Raw genomic sequence first — 18,763 nt, 5'->3', positions numbered from 1 at the left:
CTGTCTCTCAGAAAAGTATTCTAAAATGCTGATTTTGTTAGTGTAAGGCCCTTGGCATCCACCCAGCAGAAAATTATAAACCATTAAGTCCCAAATTTTCAATTCTGGAAATAGTTCAACAAAATTGATGTGGGTACATTAAAATGGGTTGGAAATCATAACCTATGACTTATTGTTATAAATGTTATACACTAATTATTAGTATTATGGGTATGATTTTGTTATGTACTTATATAAACTATATTTAAGCTTTTTTTTTTTTTTTTTTTTTTGGTACTAGGGATTGAATTAGGAACACTTAATCACAGAGCCACATCCCCAGCCCTTTTCGGTATTTTATTTGGACAGGGTCTCACTGAGTTGCTTAGCACCTCATAAGTTGCTGAGGTTGGTGCTGAACTCCTGATCCTCCTGCCTCAGCCTCCAGAGCCATTGGGATTACAGGTGTGCACCACCACACCCAGCTATATTTAAGCTTTTATAGGTGTTCCACGCACGTCTGGGACAGTGGAACAAAATGGATTAATAAAAGTAGGTAATGTTGAAGAAGTTTTTTCAAAAATTCAAGACTAAACTTATTATATTTAATTAAGTTTCTTCTGTAGGAAATTAACCTTCAGTTGATTTGTGATTTTCTAGTAATAGTTTGTAATAATAGTAATTGTTATGGGGTGCAACTTAAGAACAGACCAATCACCACTGAGAAGTCCAAATTTGAGAGTCTTTATTAGCTGGCCAGCTAACTGTTTCACACAATGCACCAAAAATGGCTATTGGGAGAATAGCCCCGACCATAGGGTTGTAGGGGTTTTTATACCATAAGTCAGTACATCAATCATAAGCATCTTTTGCTATGATTCAAAACTACAAATTAATATCATGAGATCTGAAATCATTAGCAGAAGGGGGAAGTGGGTCAAAATGACCTTAGGTACAAATTGAAGAATGGTTACTAACATCTAGACAATCACTGTTGACATGGTACATTGATTAGGAAAATAGGAATCCAAAAGGGCACAATTTTTCATTATACAAGAATTGCCATTTTGTGTTGCCAAACATGTCATGCTAATCAATTGATGATGGGTACAGAAGTGGGTGTTTTCATGGGAGATGCTAAGCAACTGTTGATGGGTACAGAGGCGGGGTGTTCCCAGGGGAGAAGTATTTCCTACATAACATAGAGTCTCAAGGTAAAATGGAGTCTGTTTAGTTATTGCCCATATAGCCTGGCCTATAACATTTCCATGGAGTCAAATATGTCAAACCATCACATAATGAATACAAAATTTATGATTTTCTGCTAATCATTAGTAAAATAATAGTTTAGTGTTGGAAATATTTGATTTTATTACAGCCATCTTCTGGGTTTGTTTAGGTAAAACTTATGACTCATTAGAGTGATGTAATGTGGGTATAGTTCTTGATATTTTAATTTTGAGACATGTGATCATAAAATATTTAATTATTTAGAAATATAAAGTTAAGTGAAAAAGAAAAGTGTGAAACTACACATTCAGTATTCTTTTGCTAAGAAAATATATGCATGTATTTACTTGTATCTGTGTATGTATTATACAGTTATATGTATATGCCATGTGTCTATATGTGGAGATTTTTAGTAAAATAATATCTATATCTACATGTTCATATATAGGTTTGTATTCATGTATATATATGTGTATGTCTTAGGAAAAACAGTCTAGAAGGAATTAGATCAAATTGTAATATCTTTTTTCCATAGGTAGGATTTCAGAACTGTTTTCTTTGTATACTTTAATATTTTCCCACTTTTTATATTGATTATATATTTATGATAAGAATTTTAATGTTCTCTAAGAATTTGTACTGAATCTTTTTTTTTTTTTTTTCTTTATGAAAAGAGTTTTTCAGCTTATATCTTTAATGGATACCGGATTGCCTCGGTGTTCTAATGAGAAAATAGAACTTGCAATTCTATGGTTCTTGGATCAGTTTCGCAAAACATATGTTGGTGATCAACTTCAAAGAACCTCAAAGGTAGGTATTCACTACTAGAGATTTTTAAAATGTTATTGGAGGTGAAGAAAGATGTACATGTTGAACAAACTGTGAGCTGAATGACATAGTTGGTGAATTTCTGTGAAAGAAATTTAATTGGTCAGTTGAACTCATTTGATGAATTGGTATTGAAATGCAATGTGAAGTTAATTTGTTAATTTTATACTTAGATTTAACATTTTCTTTGGAGATTGTCAGAGAAGTAGTAAATATTTTTTACGTGGATAATCACTAAATAGCTAAGATTGTTTTAAACACGTTAATGGATTTTGCCTTTTGTATTTCAAGATTGGAAATAAGATTTGCTTTTCAGTAATTTGGGCTTTTTTTTGACACTTGCTTCTGGTCCACTCATTCCTTGACATTTTTACATGATAAATAATGATGATTAGGAGAATTTAGATATGTACTTGAAAGGCTGCAGTTAACTCACATTAATGTGGGGAAGACTTGAATAGGATAATTGAAAGTTCAGCATCAGCGAGTGTGCATGAATTGATCTTGAGGCACATGAGAGATTATTGAGGACTTTTAGTTGAGCTCTAAGTAGATACTTAGGAGTACACTTGGCTTTCTGTATTTGCAGATGTTATATCCACAGATTCAGCCAACTATAGGTGAAAAATACTTTTTTAAAAATTGAGTTTGTACCAAACACTGATCATGTTCTTTTTCCTTGTCATTATTCCCTGTACAGTACAGTGTAACAACTGTTTACCCAGCACCAACATTGTATTAGGTATTGTAAGTCATCTAGAGATGAGTCAAGGCATGTGAGGAATGTGTATAGGTCATATGCAAATACTAAGCTATTTTATTAATGGGACTTAAGCATCTGAAGATTTGGGTAGCTGGAGGGAAAGGTCCCGAAACCACTGTTCCCCAGATTCTAAGAGACTACTGTTCTTAGGACCCTAGTAAGATCTGTGAAGTGTTTTTGTTTTTTTCTTTAATTCCTGCTTTATGGAACAGTAACTATAAGAGGTTCTAAGTTTATTCTTAAGTGGTTTGAATAAGATTTTAGATAAGGTTGTAGTGATGTTGAAGAATATTTTTCATTTGAAAATCCTGAAATAAGCTTTATATGCTTAATTGGGCTTTTTTGTCCTGGGAAATCTAACTTAACCTTCAGTTACTTGGGATTCTCTGATAATTGTGTAGTAGGATAACCCAAATACTTGTCTGGTTTTAGGAGTCAGGATCGTGGGAGCAGTGACTATGAAGGAGCATGGGTGCTTCTGTGAGTGGCTAGTGCCACACATCTTGATGTAGTGGTGGGGACTTGGACATATTCCCTCTGTGCATCATCAAGCAGCTCACTGTGGTTTCTGCCCCTTGTGGTGTGGATTTATGTATATTTTTATTTCAAAAAACTTTTGCTTAAAAAAGTTTCTGTAATTTTAGTTTATTTCAGGTATATTTGCTTTTTAAGGAAGTGATATAGCTTTATGCTTCTTTAGTCAAATTTATTGTGATGTTTTATTGCCATTTAGAAAGAGTATCAGTAAAATTTTCTTAGAATTTAGCTACTATTGAATGAGATCATTATGAAGAAAAAGGGGTAGCTAGAAATAAATGTTTTAAGTTGTCAATAAGACAAAGTAGGATCAGAAAGGAATTATGTTGTATAAATTTTATACAGGGTATCTTTTAACTCGCAGATGTGTTAGGTGAAGGTCGAAGATAAATCACATTATAATAGATTGTCTTATTTAATGAACCCAAAGAGTTTGTTACATTGCTTTTGCAAAAGTGAATACTCCTGAAACATTTCTAATCCAGTATTCTTTTGGCTTGGGTCTTTAATCAGAACAGTATAATGTGGAATCAGTGAAAAAGCTTTGTAATTATTATCTTTAAAGTGCTTAGTAAATATATAAAATTAGACTGTTTTAAAGCAATGAGATTTGGGGTTTTCCCCCTGAATTTTTATTTGAAATAATATACACACGTGTGTATAAATGTGTAACTTTGATGTAAGGTAGTGTGAAAAAGTGAGTTATAATTAGTTTCTCTTTTGCGAAAAAGCTTATATATTAGAGTAAACACATCATCAGACTGCTGTTGATTCCTCTAACACTCTTGGTATGTGCATCTTGCCCTGTTAATTAGAAGAGTTTAGTCCTAAGGTGACTTTATTTCTAGGGCATTCCTATTACTTAACCCCAAAGTGAAGCTAACTTCCCACTCTTCGGTTTCTCTGACCTACCGATGATTTGTCTTGTAACAGGAACCATTTTTGTGGGTTCCTGACATTTGCCCTGCCACTTCTGGGGGCTCTGCACGTTCTCTATTCCTTAAAAAGAGGTGTCACAGTTGTTGTGTCTGTTCCCATGTTACTAATCACAGAAGAGACTCTTAAGACATTTAATAGGTACTGTATAGTTAGCCCTCCATTTCCATGGGTTCCACATCTGGGGATTCCAGCTGCATATCAGAAATATTCAGAACTGAAAATTGCACTTGTACTGAATATGTACAGATTTTTTTCTTGTTATTATTCCCTAAATAGTACAGGAGGACAACTATCTACCTAACACTTGCATTGTATTAGGTATTATAAGGAACCTAGAAATGATATAAATTATGCAAGAGGATGTGCATAGGTTGTATGCAAATACTGTGCCATTTATATAGGGAACCTGAGCATCTGTGCACTTTGGTTTCTGTGGGGAGTCCTGGAACCAGTCTCCTGTGCATACCCAGAACCATCCTGTTTCTGGCAACTGACTAAGGAATACTAGGTGGAAGCTTATTTCTTAGTGCGTATATTGTCTGGTTCCAAATGATGGCCAAGAAGAGGGTGGTATTGGTTACAGTGATATTTAACAATTAGACCAATTTTTTTTTTTTGGGGGGGGGGATCAGGAACTGTGCCAAGCATTTTAAAGCATTGTCTCATTTAATTTATCACATACAATATGACTTACAAGAGACTTTTCTGTACATTTTTCATCAACCTCATGATTCAGTACTTAGATGCTCTATTTCTGGGATATTAGAACAAAATATTCCCTCTGCCTAGGAAATGTCTTTAAAAATCAGGTTTCACCTCTCTGCCTTATTCTTTCAACTCCTACTTATCTTTCATATCAGATACCTTATCCTTTCGAATGCCCTTAACTCTCAAATTCTGAGACAGATCCTTTGGGCTTTGTTCTGTAGCACCTGTTTACCCCCTATTTTAGCATTTATTTTGCTAATCTGCAAGTATTATTAGCAGTACATGTATGGACTGTGGTTTTTGGTTAGCATGGCTTCTCTTGTTTATTGTTATCATTCCCAAGGGCCTGGCATACGACTTATATGCTTTCTACTAACTTGAATGTTTGTATTTAGTAGAATTCTGTAGGAATTGGGCTTATAACTCAGGTTTAGTACTTTCAGAATATATTCTTTAGTTGGAAAATGACATACTGACTTCAGTAAAATTATTCAGCAATTTAAAATAAGGTATGATATTATCTTGATAATTTTATTGAAAACCTCTATAAATAACAATATATTTTACATAAATAAATGCTTCAGGGACCAGGGTGGAATTACTGAAGATTTCTGTGACATATATGATAGAAGTACATTCTTTAAGTGAGAAAGAAGTCCTGAGTTTTCACTGTAGACCTTTATTGAATGGTTAGTCTGTGCCAGATACTTTGCTTAGAACCTGACAAGTGTTATCTGATTTCATTCTCACAAAACACTATGAAAATAGTTATTATCACCCTCCCCTTCTGTCGACATGGAAACTGAGACTTGGAGCCATTTAAAAATGGCTGAAACGGGCTTTGAACCTGGGCACCTAACTCGGGGACCTGTGCTATTAACCACCTTGTTATGTTGCTTCCTATTGGATCTTCTCCCAGGTACATAGAATGTGCCCTTCAAACTCAGCAGGTTCCCAAGGAACTCCTTGTCTAATGACATCCTCTCCTCCTACGTTTTTATTTCAAGGAAGAATGGCAGTCAACCCAAAATTTCTTCCTTGTACTTCTTGAATATGATCTCTCACCTCATCCTCCTCATTTTATTTGCTAATTACTTCTCAGATTCACTTCTTTCTCCTCCTCCTTCCTTTTTAACATCATTGTCATTGCTTGTCATTTCTCACTGGATTTACAAAGTTTTCTGTCTTTGTTTCCATTTTGCATCTCCCCACTTCTGTCCATTGCCCACACTGCTACCGTAGTGACCTTTTTTTCATTAGCAAATGAGAGAATAAGAGTAATGAATGTGCATATGCTCATCATCTACCTATGTCAAATCTTAATGCTTTGCTATATTTCAGATATGTGTATTTTTGAATTAAACCTTAATGACTCTATTGCTACTCTGATTGTTTTGCTTGTGTCTTGCCCAAAAGAAATAGCTATCCTAAATTTAGTGTTATTCTCATCTATGATTCTGTTCTTTTTCCACATTTTCAGTGTTTTTATAAACAAAATATAGTGTTGTTAACTTTGTGTAAAAGTATTGTGCATTTGGATCTTTAGAAACTTGCCTTTTGATCAATATTGTTCATAATACTGTGGTTCTAACTAGTTTATTTTAATTATTGAGTGGTATCACAGTGTATTATTATGTCATTATATAGTAATTTTTTTGTGTGGTGATATTTGTTGGCTTAGTTCCAGTTCTTTAAATTTTGCAAACTGTATCCAGTAAACTTCTTGTACTTGGCTCTTCAGGCTTGTGTAAGCTTTGTGAAGATAACAGTGGATTGCAGGCTGCAGACTGCAGGTTTAACTTTACTAGACTTCAAATTGTCCTCCCAGGTGTTGGCCTGGAACTCTTCCCTCTCCCCAAAGCAGGCATGCTTTTCTGTTGCACTGCATTATTGGAACACCTGCTTTGGTTAGACCTACAGTTTTTCCAGACTTCAGGAATCACATTTCATCCTGGTGCTTAAAATTCTGTTAGTTTCCCATTATGTACAGAATGAATTCCTCCTGTGACCTACCTTTGCAGGCTTTTCTTTTGACACTTCATTCCACTGTGGCATGCTTTGTGCTGCTGCCTCTTTTTCCCTGGCCTGTTCCTACTCAGTGTCCAGTAGCTGTTGGTAAGAAAGTACTGGGCAGCGGGGGCCAAGCTTGTGACAGAAAGTCGGGGATCCACCTCCCCCTAAGTTTTTAATTAAAGAGGAATATGGGCAACTAAAGAAAAAAGTCACAGAATCTATCCATTTATGCAGTCAAATTGAATATGATGAGTAAAGAGAAAAACTGTTGAGTACATGGTGGTGGGACATTTGATTACCTGTATATGAGACTTTGGCTTATGACTTCACATCATACAAAAGTCAATTCTGAGTTATTAGAGGACTATAAATATGAATAGCAGATTACCTTTATGATTCAGGGGTAGGGAAGAATTTTTTTAAGACATAAAAAGCCCAAACCTCAAACCCAAAGGTTGATATAGTCTACCCACAATAAAGTAAAAGCTCCATGGATCAGAAGGTACAATAAACATAGTAAAAAGAAAAGCTATAAGCTTGGCACAGTGGTGCATGTCTGTAATCCCAGCTACTCAAGAGACTGAGGTATGGGATCATGAGTTCAAGCCAGCCTGGGCAACACAGGCTGTTGCAAAAAAACAAACAAAAATTCATAACAATAGCAAGAAAATAGCACAAAAGCACATGTAACCTAAAAAGAATCAATATTCAGTTATGTTAAGTTCTGATCAAAGAAAAACAATGGTGTAGAGAAGTGGGCAATATATATGAATAAACGGTTCACAGAAAAAGGAACCACAGTGGCCAATAAACATCATCTTAACCCTTCAGGCTGTTATTTTAAAAATACCATAAGCAACTAACATTCCGGAAACTTGGAAGTCCAAGGCCAAAGTATCAGCAGATTTAATAATGGATAGAATAACCAGGCAGATGATCTATAAGGAAATAGCAGGTTTCAACATTTCGTTTATTTACTTACTCGATTTACTTACTTAGTGGTACTGGGATTGAACCCAAGGCCTAATGCATGCCAGACAAATGCTCTACCACTGAGCCACATCTCTAGCTCTTGAACAACATTTTAACCAGCTAACCCAGCAGATATCTGTAGATCACTCCAGCCCTAAACACCAGAGCACACATTCTACTCGTGCACACAGAGCCTTCTCCAGAGCAGACGTTGTGCTGTACCATCAAACAAAACTCAGCAAATTTACGAGGACTGAAGTAATGGCAGATTGTGTGTTCCATAAGAGACTTGCATCTAGAATATAAAGAACTCTTACAACTCAATGATAAAAATGATAAATAACTCAGAAATAAACAAAATGGGCTGGAGATGAGACTCAGTTGTAGAGCCTTTGCCTAGTGTGCATGAGACCCTGGGTTTAATTCCCAGCACTAAAAAAATTTTTTTTAATGAGCAGAGAATTTGAATAGTTATTTCTTCATAGAAGATATATGAATGGCCAGTAAGCACATGGAAGGATGTTGAGCATTACTAGTTGTCAAGGAAGTTCATGTCAATACTATAGTGAGATCCTACTTATTAGGATGCATATAAAAAAAATAACAAGTATTGGTGAGAATATGGAGAAACAAACCCTCATGCTGCTGAAGGGAAGGTAAAATTGATGCAGCCAATGTGGAAAACAGTATGTCAGTTCTTCAGAAGGTTAAATAGTAACATAGGCTCCAGTAATTCAACTCCTGTGTATATACCCAAGGAAAATGAAACCACACAACCACATGGAGACTACACAGATGTTCACAGAAGCATCATTTCTAGTAGCAACAAAATGGAAAAAATCTGAATGTCTGTTACCTGATGAATGGATAGACAAAATTTAGTATATCCTCAAATGGAATGTTATTAAGTCATAAAAAGAAATGAAGTACTCATACATGCTCTTATGGTTTGGATGTGAGGTGTCCCCCAAAAACTCACATGTGAGACAATGCAGGAAGGTTCAGAGGAGAAATAATTGGGTTGTAAGAGTCTTAGCCCAATCAGTGAATAATCCTGATGGGATTAATTGAAGTGGTAGGATGTGACTGGAGGAGGTGGGAATTGGGGCGTGGCTATGGGGTATATATTTTGTATCTGGAGAGTGAGGTCTCTCTGCTTCCTGGTGATGTTAGCTGCTTCCTTCTGCCTTGCTCTTCTGCCATGATATTCTGCCTCACCTTGAACCCTGAGGAATGGAGCTAGCTTTCTATGGACTAAGACCTCTGAAACTGTGAGCCCTCAAATAAACCTTTTCTCCTCTACAGTTGTGTTGGTCAGATCCTTTTAGTCACAGCAGTGTAAAAGCTGACTAAAACACTTGCTATAATATAAACAATCATTGAAGACATTATGCTAAGTGAAATAAGCCTGTCATAAAAAAAACACATGATTCCATTTTTATGAAATCTCTGAAAGAAGCAAATTTATAGATACTGGAAGTAGGTTATTGAGTCCTGAATCTGGGGTTTTGGAGATTGGGCACTCACAGCTAAAACATGTGAGTTTCTTTTGGTGGTATTGAAATATTTAAAATTGATTTTGGTGTTGGTTGCAGGTATCTGTGAATATACTAAAAACCATTGGATTGTACATGTATGGATTATATAATAGGCAGATGGCTCAAGGCTGTTACAAAAAAAAAATCATAACTCACATTTAAAAAGGTTACAATATGTAAATAAGCACACTGGAAGAAGGTACCCAAATGACTGATAGGCACATACAAAACTTTCAGTGTTGTTAGTCATCATCAGAGCAATACTAATTAAAACTCAAGTGAGATATCTTGCACTGGCAAAATGGCTAAATATTAAAAAGACTGATAAAACCAAGCCCTGAGAATGACGTGGAAGATATCATACTGTCATTTGTTTCTGGTCAGAATATAAATTGTTATAACTATTTTGGAAAATTATTTGATTGCTAATCTCTTAAAGCTGAACATAGCCTATCAAAAAAGATCATTTATATAAGTCTATTGTGTAATTGTGGAGGATAAGTGGAAACTTGACTCTCAGCTGGAGAATGGATGAATTGTGACACAGTCATCAAGGGGATTCTGTGTACAGAACAGTGAAATTCATTTTTTGGATAAATCCAAAAAAGTCTTCATAATATCATATGAAAAAGTGACAAAAGGATACATGTGATATTCCCTTATGTCAGATATGTTAAAAATAGTGTATGTTCATGAGCTCTGTAGTGAAAATTTAAAAGATGTGCACAGGATTGATAGACAATAAATTCAGGATGATGGTTGTCTTTGCTTGAGAAGAGGAATGGGATTAGGGGAAAGCACATTTCAGCTTTATCTATAATTTCTTTTTTTTTTTTTTAATATCAGAATTAGGGCTGATCTGTAGCCCCAACCTTTTGATTTTGTTTTGAGAAAGGGTCTCCCTAAATTACTTAGGCTGGCCCTGACTTTGAACTTGGTATTCTCCTGCCTCAGCTTCCTGAGTTGCTGGGATTACAGGCATACACCACCATGTCCAGGTTTTATATGAACTTTTTTTAGTCTGCATGTTATGTGTGTAGGGGTGTTTATTATATTTTGTGCTTTTTCTCAAATTTGAAACATTTAATAATCTACAAAAGAAATAATTACAGGAACTTGAGTTAAACATAAATTAAATATTCATATTTAATGTTGAATACTCTTGAAACTCTAATGACACTATAGGAATAAAGAGAAATAAATTTGCAAGGGATAAAGGTAAGAGAAATGTTAAGTTTAAAGACTCGAAGCTAGCAACTGGGTTTATAAGTGCTAACTGTCTTAATGCACCTGAGAAAACTGAACCTGAAATTTTTGCAGTGAAGAAAGCCAGTGGTTGACCAAATAATTTATAGTAAGAATGCTGAAAAAGCTCAGAACTGGGGCACACTAGATACCTTTGAATGCTGGGGTTCAGGGTATAGCTGAAAATAGGAGAATGGATTTAAAATGTGCATTAGGAGTAATTGGATTCCCAGCACCCCTACCTACCCCAGTATAGATAGGGACTCCCTCTTCCAAGTTCTTGCAAGAACAGTAAGTTTTGTTTTATTTTTAAATGAAAATTCAGACAGTTGGGGAATAAGAGTGAGCTTCTGGACTTAAAAATACTTAGAACTTACACAACTCTTGGTTATTGTAAAACTGTTAGCTAGGCTTGAAATCCCAAAGCGGGAGTTTGGTGAAATGCTTTTGTGTCAGAGAAACTTATTTAAGAGAGAGAACTACAGATACAGATAGATAGTTTAAGCCTTTTGAGAGTGACAGATCTAGGAAAGGAGCCATGTGGTGGTTTTGTGCATCCACGGGTGGTGGGTTCTTCCTGAGAGACATGAGTAGTCTCCTCAGGAGTTTAGAATACAATTATAGTTATCCAGCATGATCATAAAACAAAATGTAAGATGTAGCTAATGTATATATGTGTGTGTGTGTTCCATTCAAAGTATTAAGATATAATCTAAGACATTAAAACTCTTCTAAATATAATAATTTCTTAGAATGTAGCAGAATCTTGCTTTATTTATTTCCTCTATATTTTTGTATCCATCAGTTATTCTCTGGCACATGTTAATAGTACACTCCTCTATTTCATTATTTGCTGTTGCTTACTGCATTTACAAATTTTCTCAATTTATTCACTTAGTAGGAAAGTTTTAATTTTAATCTGTTTAAAATTGGATTTAAAATTTTAAAAGCGATAAGAGTACTTTTAACATACACAGCTTGGCTTACAAATATCTACCAAAAGTTGGAAGTTTTGAACTTTGTTCTTTAATCTCTTTATTTGTTCAAGCCACCCCTACCATAACCATCAGTTTTGCCTTGGGTGGTGTTATGGTTTAGATGTGGTGTCCCCCTAAAGCTCATGTGCAAGACAGTGCAAGGTTTGGAGGAGAAATGATTGGGTTCTAGCCTTAACCTAATCAGTGAATTAATCCCTGGTGGGGTTAATGGGTGGTAACTGGAGGCTGCTGGTGGCAGTGGTTCACTAGGGGTGTGGTTATGGGGTGTGTATTTTGTATCTGGAGAGTGGAGTCTCTCTGCTTTCTGATCTTCGGTGAGCTGCCTCCTCCTTCCACACACTCCACCATGATGTTCAGCCTCACCTCAAGCCCCAAAGAATGGCGCCGGCCTTCTGTGGACTAAGACCTCTGAAACTGTGAGCCCTCAAATAAACCTTTCCTCCTCTACAATTGTTCTTGTTGGGTCCTTTAGTTATAGCAGCAAAAAATCTGACTAAAATAGTTGATTACAAAACTCACCAGTAAGTGAAATTCCAAAAGTTAGTAAAAATGGGGTTGTTTAGGTACTGGAATCTGTTTTTCACCAAAAAATAGATCCGCAAGGAGCTATTTAATCAGTGACACTTATAAAGCATAGTATTAATAGAATGCCTGAATTCTAGCCTCCCAGTATAGGAAACCAGAAATTGAGAGGGAAGCAAGTTCCCCTTTCCCTTTCTGAATTTAAATTTTAAAATAAACAAGTTAGTCTTAGAGATTGTCTTTCTCTTCATGACTTGTTTTTATCCTCTGAGAACAGGGCGTGAAGAGTTCCATCCTCTGAAATGATCTGTTTTCCTTTGACCACCTCAGCACACACGAACACCTGCACACACCTCAGCACACACGAACACCTGCACACACCTCAGCACACACGAACACCTGCACACACCCACACATCTCGAGTTCGCTTTCTTTCCAAGTGCCTGGCGTCTGCCAGATGTCAGCTGGAAGGCCTTCCGAGTAGAGGTTGTCGTGCTGTTACAGGAATGTGTTCTCCTGTAGAGGATTTACCCTTTGAAAAGAAGGGTATTTGTTAGTGCCAGAGAGCCCAAGTGGAACACCATAGTGAAGTGAATTAAATGGGCTCTGTGGAGGGGCGGCATCTTGTCTGGAGTATGTGCCCAGGTTCTTCCCGCTTTCTGTTGCCTCCTTCTGAATCTCGGTATTTCCTAGAACTTCCCCAATTGCTTTTCAGAAAAGTTCTAGAGGCACAGAGAAGGTCATGATGCCAGAGGGAGTGGAACAGGATGATAATGGATAAATAGGGCGACCTCGTGACCAGATTTGCCAAAGATTTATCAACTCAAACTTGTCCAGGCAGAATTGTTAGTTAATTGCTTCACCTTAGATTCTTCAAAGTGTCCCTGTTTGGAGGGTAAATTACATGGTCAGATGTTTAAAATAGTAGATTGTAGTAATCCATAAATAGGAAACGACTTTGTTAGGATCAAGTAAGGGTCTTTCCTTTCCACTGTCTCTCAGTACGTGAGTGAAAGTCGTGTTGCTGCGCGTTGTGAACTCGCGAGATGGAAGCGTGTTGCAATTCTGTGATAACTTGATGTTTGCCTTAAGGTGGTTCGTGTTCACTGATAAAATTTCTGATTGTCTGAAATAAAAGTGGGAGTGAGCTCAGTTTTCTTTTTCCATATGTGGGATTCTTAATTGCTTTTTGTAGTTACTGCACTTGTTATCCAGTGATTCTCTGCTGTGGAGGACACGCATGAAGCAGCAGATGGCATTGTCTCCCTGCGATTGCCAGGGCCTCCCATGTGCTACAGTACTAACAGTTACTGTTGAATTGAGTAGGAAGCACTGAATAATGAAGCAGAGACATAATAGCAACGTGAATGGACTGCTGCAACTGTAAGTGCCGTCCAGCCTTGAGATGATGTACTACTCCCTGCGCTTGGAAGTATTTTTGTTGCTAAATGTATCTTTGTATTTGATACACAGTTTGGGGGGGGGGAATGTTTAGGAAGCTCAATCATAAGAAAACTGTTTCGTGCATAGAGTTTTCACTTTGGTGAAAAATAAGTAGCAGCTTTAGAACATTTAAAACAGTAAACATATTAACATTTTAAATATTACAGCGTGCCAAATATATCATGCAAATTACCAGGGGAAAAGTACCTGTGACTGTTAAGATCATTTTGAAGCTTAACTATTTGGGAATAATGCCCAATGACTTTTGGGGTTTTCTCTGTTAAGTGTTTTAAAACATTTTAAACCTTATTTCTGGGCTGCTTTCAGATTGCCCTATACTGTATTAATGTATCAATTGTTTTGCGGTAGTATTACTTGAACTAGTTAGGTTTTCCATCTTGGTGCTTATTATCCAAGTTAGTGTTTATTTTGCTAGATTGTTTTATTGATCAGGGATTTGTTCTTTCAGTAGTCATATATCTTATGCATATATTATACATCAATATTCAGATAAGCCCTTTTTGTTTGTTATTACCACAATCCCACAATGCTGGGGACTCGAAACCAGGCTTCCAGCATGCAAGGCAGGCACTCTACGTGATGTGCTATATCACCAGCACCAGATAAGCCCTTTTTAAAAAGGGATTTCTCTACACTTCTTCACACTTAATTCACCTACATAATATGTATTATTAAAAAACGTGTTCTATAACCTTAACAGAATGTTGAGCAGACTAAAGACCTGATTATTTTATTTTAAAAATGTCTATGAATTTGCCAAGTTACGTTTTTATGTCTGAACTCCCTAAGTGTATTTCAGTGTTGATTCAAAAACATTAAGCATGAAATGAGGAAGTTTGGGGCAAACATGCCTAAAGTTAAAATCTTAGCAGCACTGGTTAATGAAATCATGATGTAAGTTGGCGAATTTAGGATGTAAATTGAAAAGAATGGGCTTAGATGCTTTTAAAAAGCTGACTTATTATTTATTATTTATCATGCCAAATTAAGTCTAACATAATTTGGCATCAAATCTTAATGTGAGTTATATGTAATTATGTTATTCTTTATGCATACATTCATTACACACTTATTTTCTCCCTATGCCAAGCACTACACTAGACCCTGGAAGAATATAGGGGTGATTATTCTATGATACCTGAGAAATGTGTGCTTTCCCACTGCATTTTTAATCAATATTTATTTTTATTTTCCCCTGTACTAGGATTTGTAACTGAGGGGTGCTTTACCACTGAGCTACATCCCCAGCACCCGCCCCCCCCCCCACACACCTATTTTTGAGACAGCCTCTTGCTAAATTGCTGAGCCTAGCTGTGAGATCTTTCTGCCTCAGCCTCCCAAGTCACTGGGATTACAAGCACGTGCTACTATACTTGGCTTTCCATTTTTTTGAGAATGATTGTAAATTCTAAAGCATTTATAAAACCTGAGGTCTGTGGATAAATGCACAAAATAAAACTTCACATAAGACTATTCTTATATTATGAGTGACATTTGTTAGATTGTTCTCTTGAGTAAGAACGATTGTTCTTTTTTTTTTTTAAATAAGGTGGAAAGTGACAATTTCTTCTGGTGAAGATTCATTAGTTTTGTTTCATGTATATTTTATTCCAGACTCTGATGTTTGAAAAATTTTAAGTGGTTCTTAGAAGTTGAAATGATAAAAATAATAAATTAAATGTGTAGTATATAGTTGACTCTTAAAGAGTTTTTCAGCATTTTCATTTTTGAAGTCTTGGGTTGGAATCTACTGTCTTAAAAATAGTCAAATTGCTTGAAAAAAGTTTATGTGTGAAAGAATGTCAGTTAACTGGCATTTTAGTGATAGTCATATGCAAATCTCATGAATATCTGCTAAAAATGTATTCACCTGGATGCTGGCGCTAAAATTGATTATTTTTGTTATTTGAGTCAAACTAGTTAATGGTGAGAATTTCATATTCATCCCATAATTGCTTTAAGTAGGTTGCTTTGAGAGAAGCAGGATGAGCATGAATCCATCCAACTTCTGTTGCAGAAATCCGGAAGCTCCTCAGTCTGTGTAGATGATCCATCCCACATCTTTGTTTCTTCTGTGAATGCTTAACCCCTGGCATACATTACGAAAACTTACGAGTAATTAACTGGAAAGATGAGAGAAGTCATAGTAACTGATAGTTTATAAATAAATGTGTTTGAAATATTTCCAAAAGGGGTTTAGGCTTCAAGATGGTAATCCCACAGTGTCCAGGGCTTTCTGTAGATCTGAGTGGGGAATATTGTGGATCATTTCAGTTTTGATCATTTATTTCATAATTCTTAAGATCTTTGTAATCAGTTAACCATGTACTAATACATGTTTTCGTAGAATAAGAAGGTAATCATATAGTATTATTCACAAGGTACATTATGTTAGAAGAATAAATATGTTTAGCCAGGTGTATTGGCACATGCCTTTTAATCCTGGCAACTCAGGAGGGCTGAGTTAAGAGGATTCCAAGTTCAAGGCCAGTTTCAGCAACTTAGCAGGCCTTAGCACCTTAATGACACACTGTCTCAAATTAAAAAAAAAAAAAAAAAATTTAAAAGGTTGAATATGTAGCTCAGTGGTAAAGCACTCCTAGGTTTAACCTCTTGTACAAAAAAAAAAAAAAGTATGTTTAGCCCAAGAGCCTGATAATAAGTAAATATTTCAATAATATATTGGGGGTGCGTGTATTTCTCTTTTCCTCAGATATATACATTGTTCATTGCTAATTCATGTTCTTAACTAATATCCAGGATGAAAAATTAAGAAGTTAGACTTATTGAAAAAATTTGAGAATATTAAACCAGAATTGCAGGCTGGTAATTTACTTGTAGTTTACATGAAACAAATAGTAAAACCTAAACTGTTAGCAAAAGAAAAACAAAAAATTTATCATAAAATATCAGTTTGTTGTCTAGTTTCAAAACGGTTAACTGTTATTTTCTGCCTTTTGATATTTTCCATTCTCCCTCCTGGTTACATCACATGTGTTTGGAGAATTCAGCGAGGTGCAGCTAGAGAGCTTCCGAGCTGGTCTCACAGGCGCCACCTTTCAGAGGATGCTTCTGGGCAGTGGCTCACGCAGGGTGGGCGGCGTGTTGAGTGCTTCAAAGGCAGGTTGTCAATACCAGTTGTCCAGTTGTCCTGCGTTCAGAGCCTTATCAGTTTAGTTCTACTGCACATAAAAGGCTACAACATGCACCTATTAAATTCCTGCTGGTTTCAGAGTAATGGTGTGTTTTTTATATTTCTTATTTTTTTCAAACTAGCTGCCTGGAGGTTATGTCATGCCTCTATCTGCCATGTGGTGATAATCAGATAAATAGAAACTTCAGTGGAATGAAATATAATAGTTAAATTTTACATTCCATCTGGTAAATTTATTTTTTTCCTTGTGAAAAAAACCAAAATTTTTTTTCTTTTCACTTAAACAAAGGATAAATGAGTGTTCTGAATAAGGCTCTTTTACTGTCCTAATGATTAATGATCACTGAACACTTTTGAAAGATTAGCATTTTTCAGAGCTGCTAAAAAATATACTGTTTTATTTAATTACAAGAAAGTAAAGGCTCTTCACACTGACAGGTGGTGGAAATTAGCAGGCAGTTTTGAAATTGTGCTGTGCACAAGAAATTAGATCTCATTTTAATTCTGCTTTTCTCAACTAGCAAATGAGGTTAATGCCATACATATTCAGCTGATATGGATGAAGAAATTGATATAAAGTAGATCAACATAGCTACAGGGCTAGATTAATTTATAGGTAAAGAGGCAGTGATAAATGAAAGTAATGTAGTAGTGGTCACTAAACTCCTATGCCATGAGGGATTCAATAGTGTTAGTTGCTCATTAAAGGCATTGTCGGGGTGCATCAAATAGAAATTTGAAAAGGAATAGCCAACTAACCCCTAATTATCAAAATACAGAAAATACTAATTATGCCTTAATTAGCTTTTCTTTTAATGTACTGAAATTTGTTACTTTTTGTGTGGCACAAATGGATAGTTATATCAACAATAAATAGGTTGTTTTAATAACTTTCTTTTACCTCTGGGAAAACTACACTCCAATTTTTAATATGCAATAATGCTTCTCTCTAGCCTGTAGGAGATGAAAATTATTAAGTAGCTTTATTTTTTTGAAGATTTTACAGCAGCTTTGGGAAGAATTATTTCACCATGCATCAATTACTTTTAATTGAACTGAATATTTTTTCAGATTGTACCAAATGCCTCTCATTTAAGTTTAGCAGTTAGAGTTTAAGAAAGCATCATAATGAGAACTGCATATAACCTCTGTCATGTGTTACAAGATAAAGATGATTATTTATTTTGCATTTTAGAAAAAGCAACTCAAGGTAGGAATTGTGAAGGTAGTCACATTATCTCTCATCAGTGCAGGGAGATAGAAGCTACATGTTCTAGAAACATGGCTTGTGATTCTTTTTCTTCCCCAAATAAGGTAGTTACCAACAAAATCCAGTTAAGAAAGGATTTGTCCATTTAAAGATTCTGCCCTCCAGGGGGAAGCAGTGTGGCCTTTTAGTCCAGTGGACCCCAGGCAGCTCTGGCTCCCTCGTAGTTCTTACACTCTTAGGAAATCCATTAACTTTTCTGAGTATCAGTTTCCTCACCTACATACAACAGGAGTAATACCTAGGACACAGGCATGTGATAATAAAGGAAGATATGGCATAGAATTTAGATCAGTGGAGATGCTCAAAATAAAAGCTACTATTATTGGTAAGAATAAGAAGATAGTCTGTTTTTAAAAATTATCTCTCGTGGGCTGGGGCCCTGGGTTCAATCCCCAGCACCAAAAAAAAAGAAAAAAAATTATCTCCCTATAAATGAAAAGTAATGGCAGAATTCTCTTTGAAAGAATTGCAGAAAATCTAATCTTTAGAACAGCTAACATAATTCTTAATTCTTATTGAAAATGAACCAAGTTATCACAGATCAATATTTTTTAAAAAATACTTTTATCAGTTGTTGATGAACAACATTTATTTTTATGTGGT

The 18,763-nt window shown here is 35.7% G+C and overlaps 1 protein-coding gene across 5 annotated transcripts in view; it reads left to right on the top strand.

Annotated features, from left to right (window-relative positions):
* The window catches only part of RANBP17 (RAN binding protein 17), a 284,952-nt gene that overhangs the window by 68,962 nt on the left and 197,227 nt on the right, over positions 1-18,763 (top strand). For all 5 annotated transcript variants that reach the window (XM_079145395.1, XM_079145396.1, XM_079145397.1 and 2 more), the window contains one exon: positions 1,884-2,019. In XM_079145395.1, the coding sequence (XP_079001521.1) occupies positions 1,884-2,019 (136 nt within the window). The remainder of the gene's footprint in view (positions 1-1,883; positions 2,020-18,763) is intronic.

The sequence above is a fragment of the Sciurus vulgaris genome, assembly GCF_902686455.1.
Source record: "Sciurus vulgaris genome assembly, chromosome: 6".
Taxonomy (NCBI): Eukaryota; Metazoa; Chordata; class Mammalia; order Rodentia; family Sciuridae; genus Sciurus; species Sciurus vulgaris.
The sequence above is the reverse complement of the archived record's forward strand: the minus strand, read 5'-3'. Positions and strand labels throughout refer to the sequence as shown.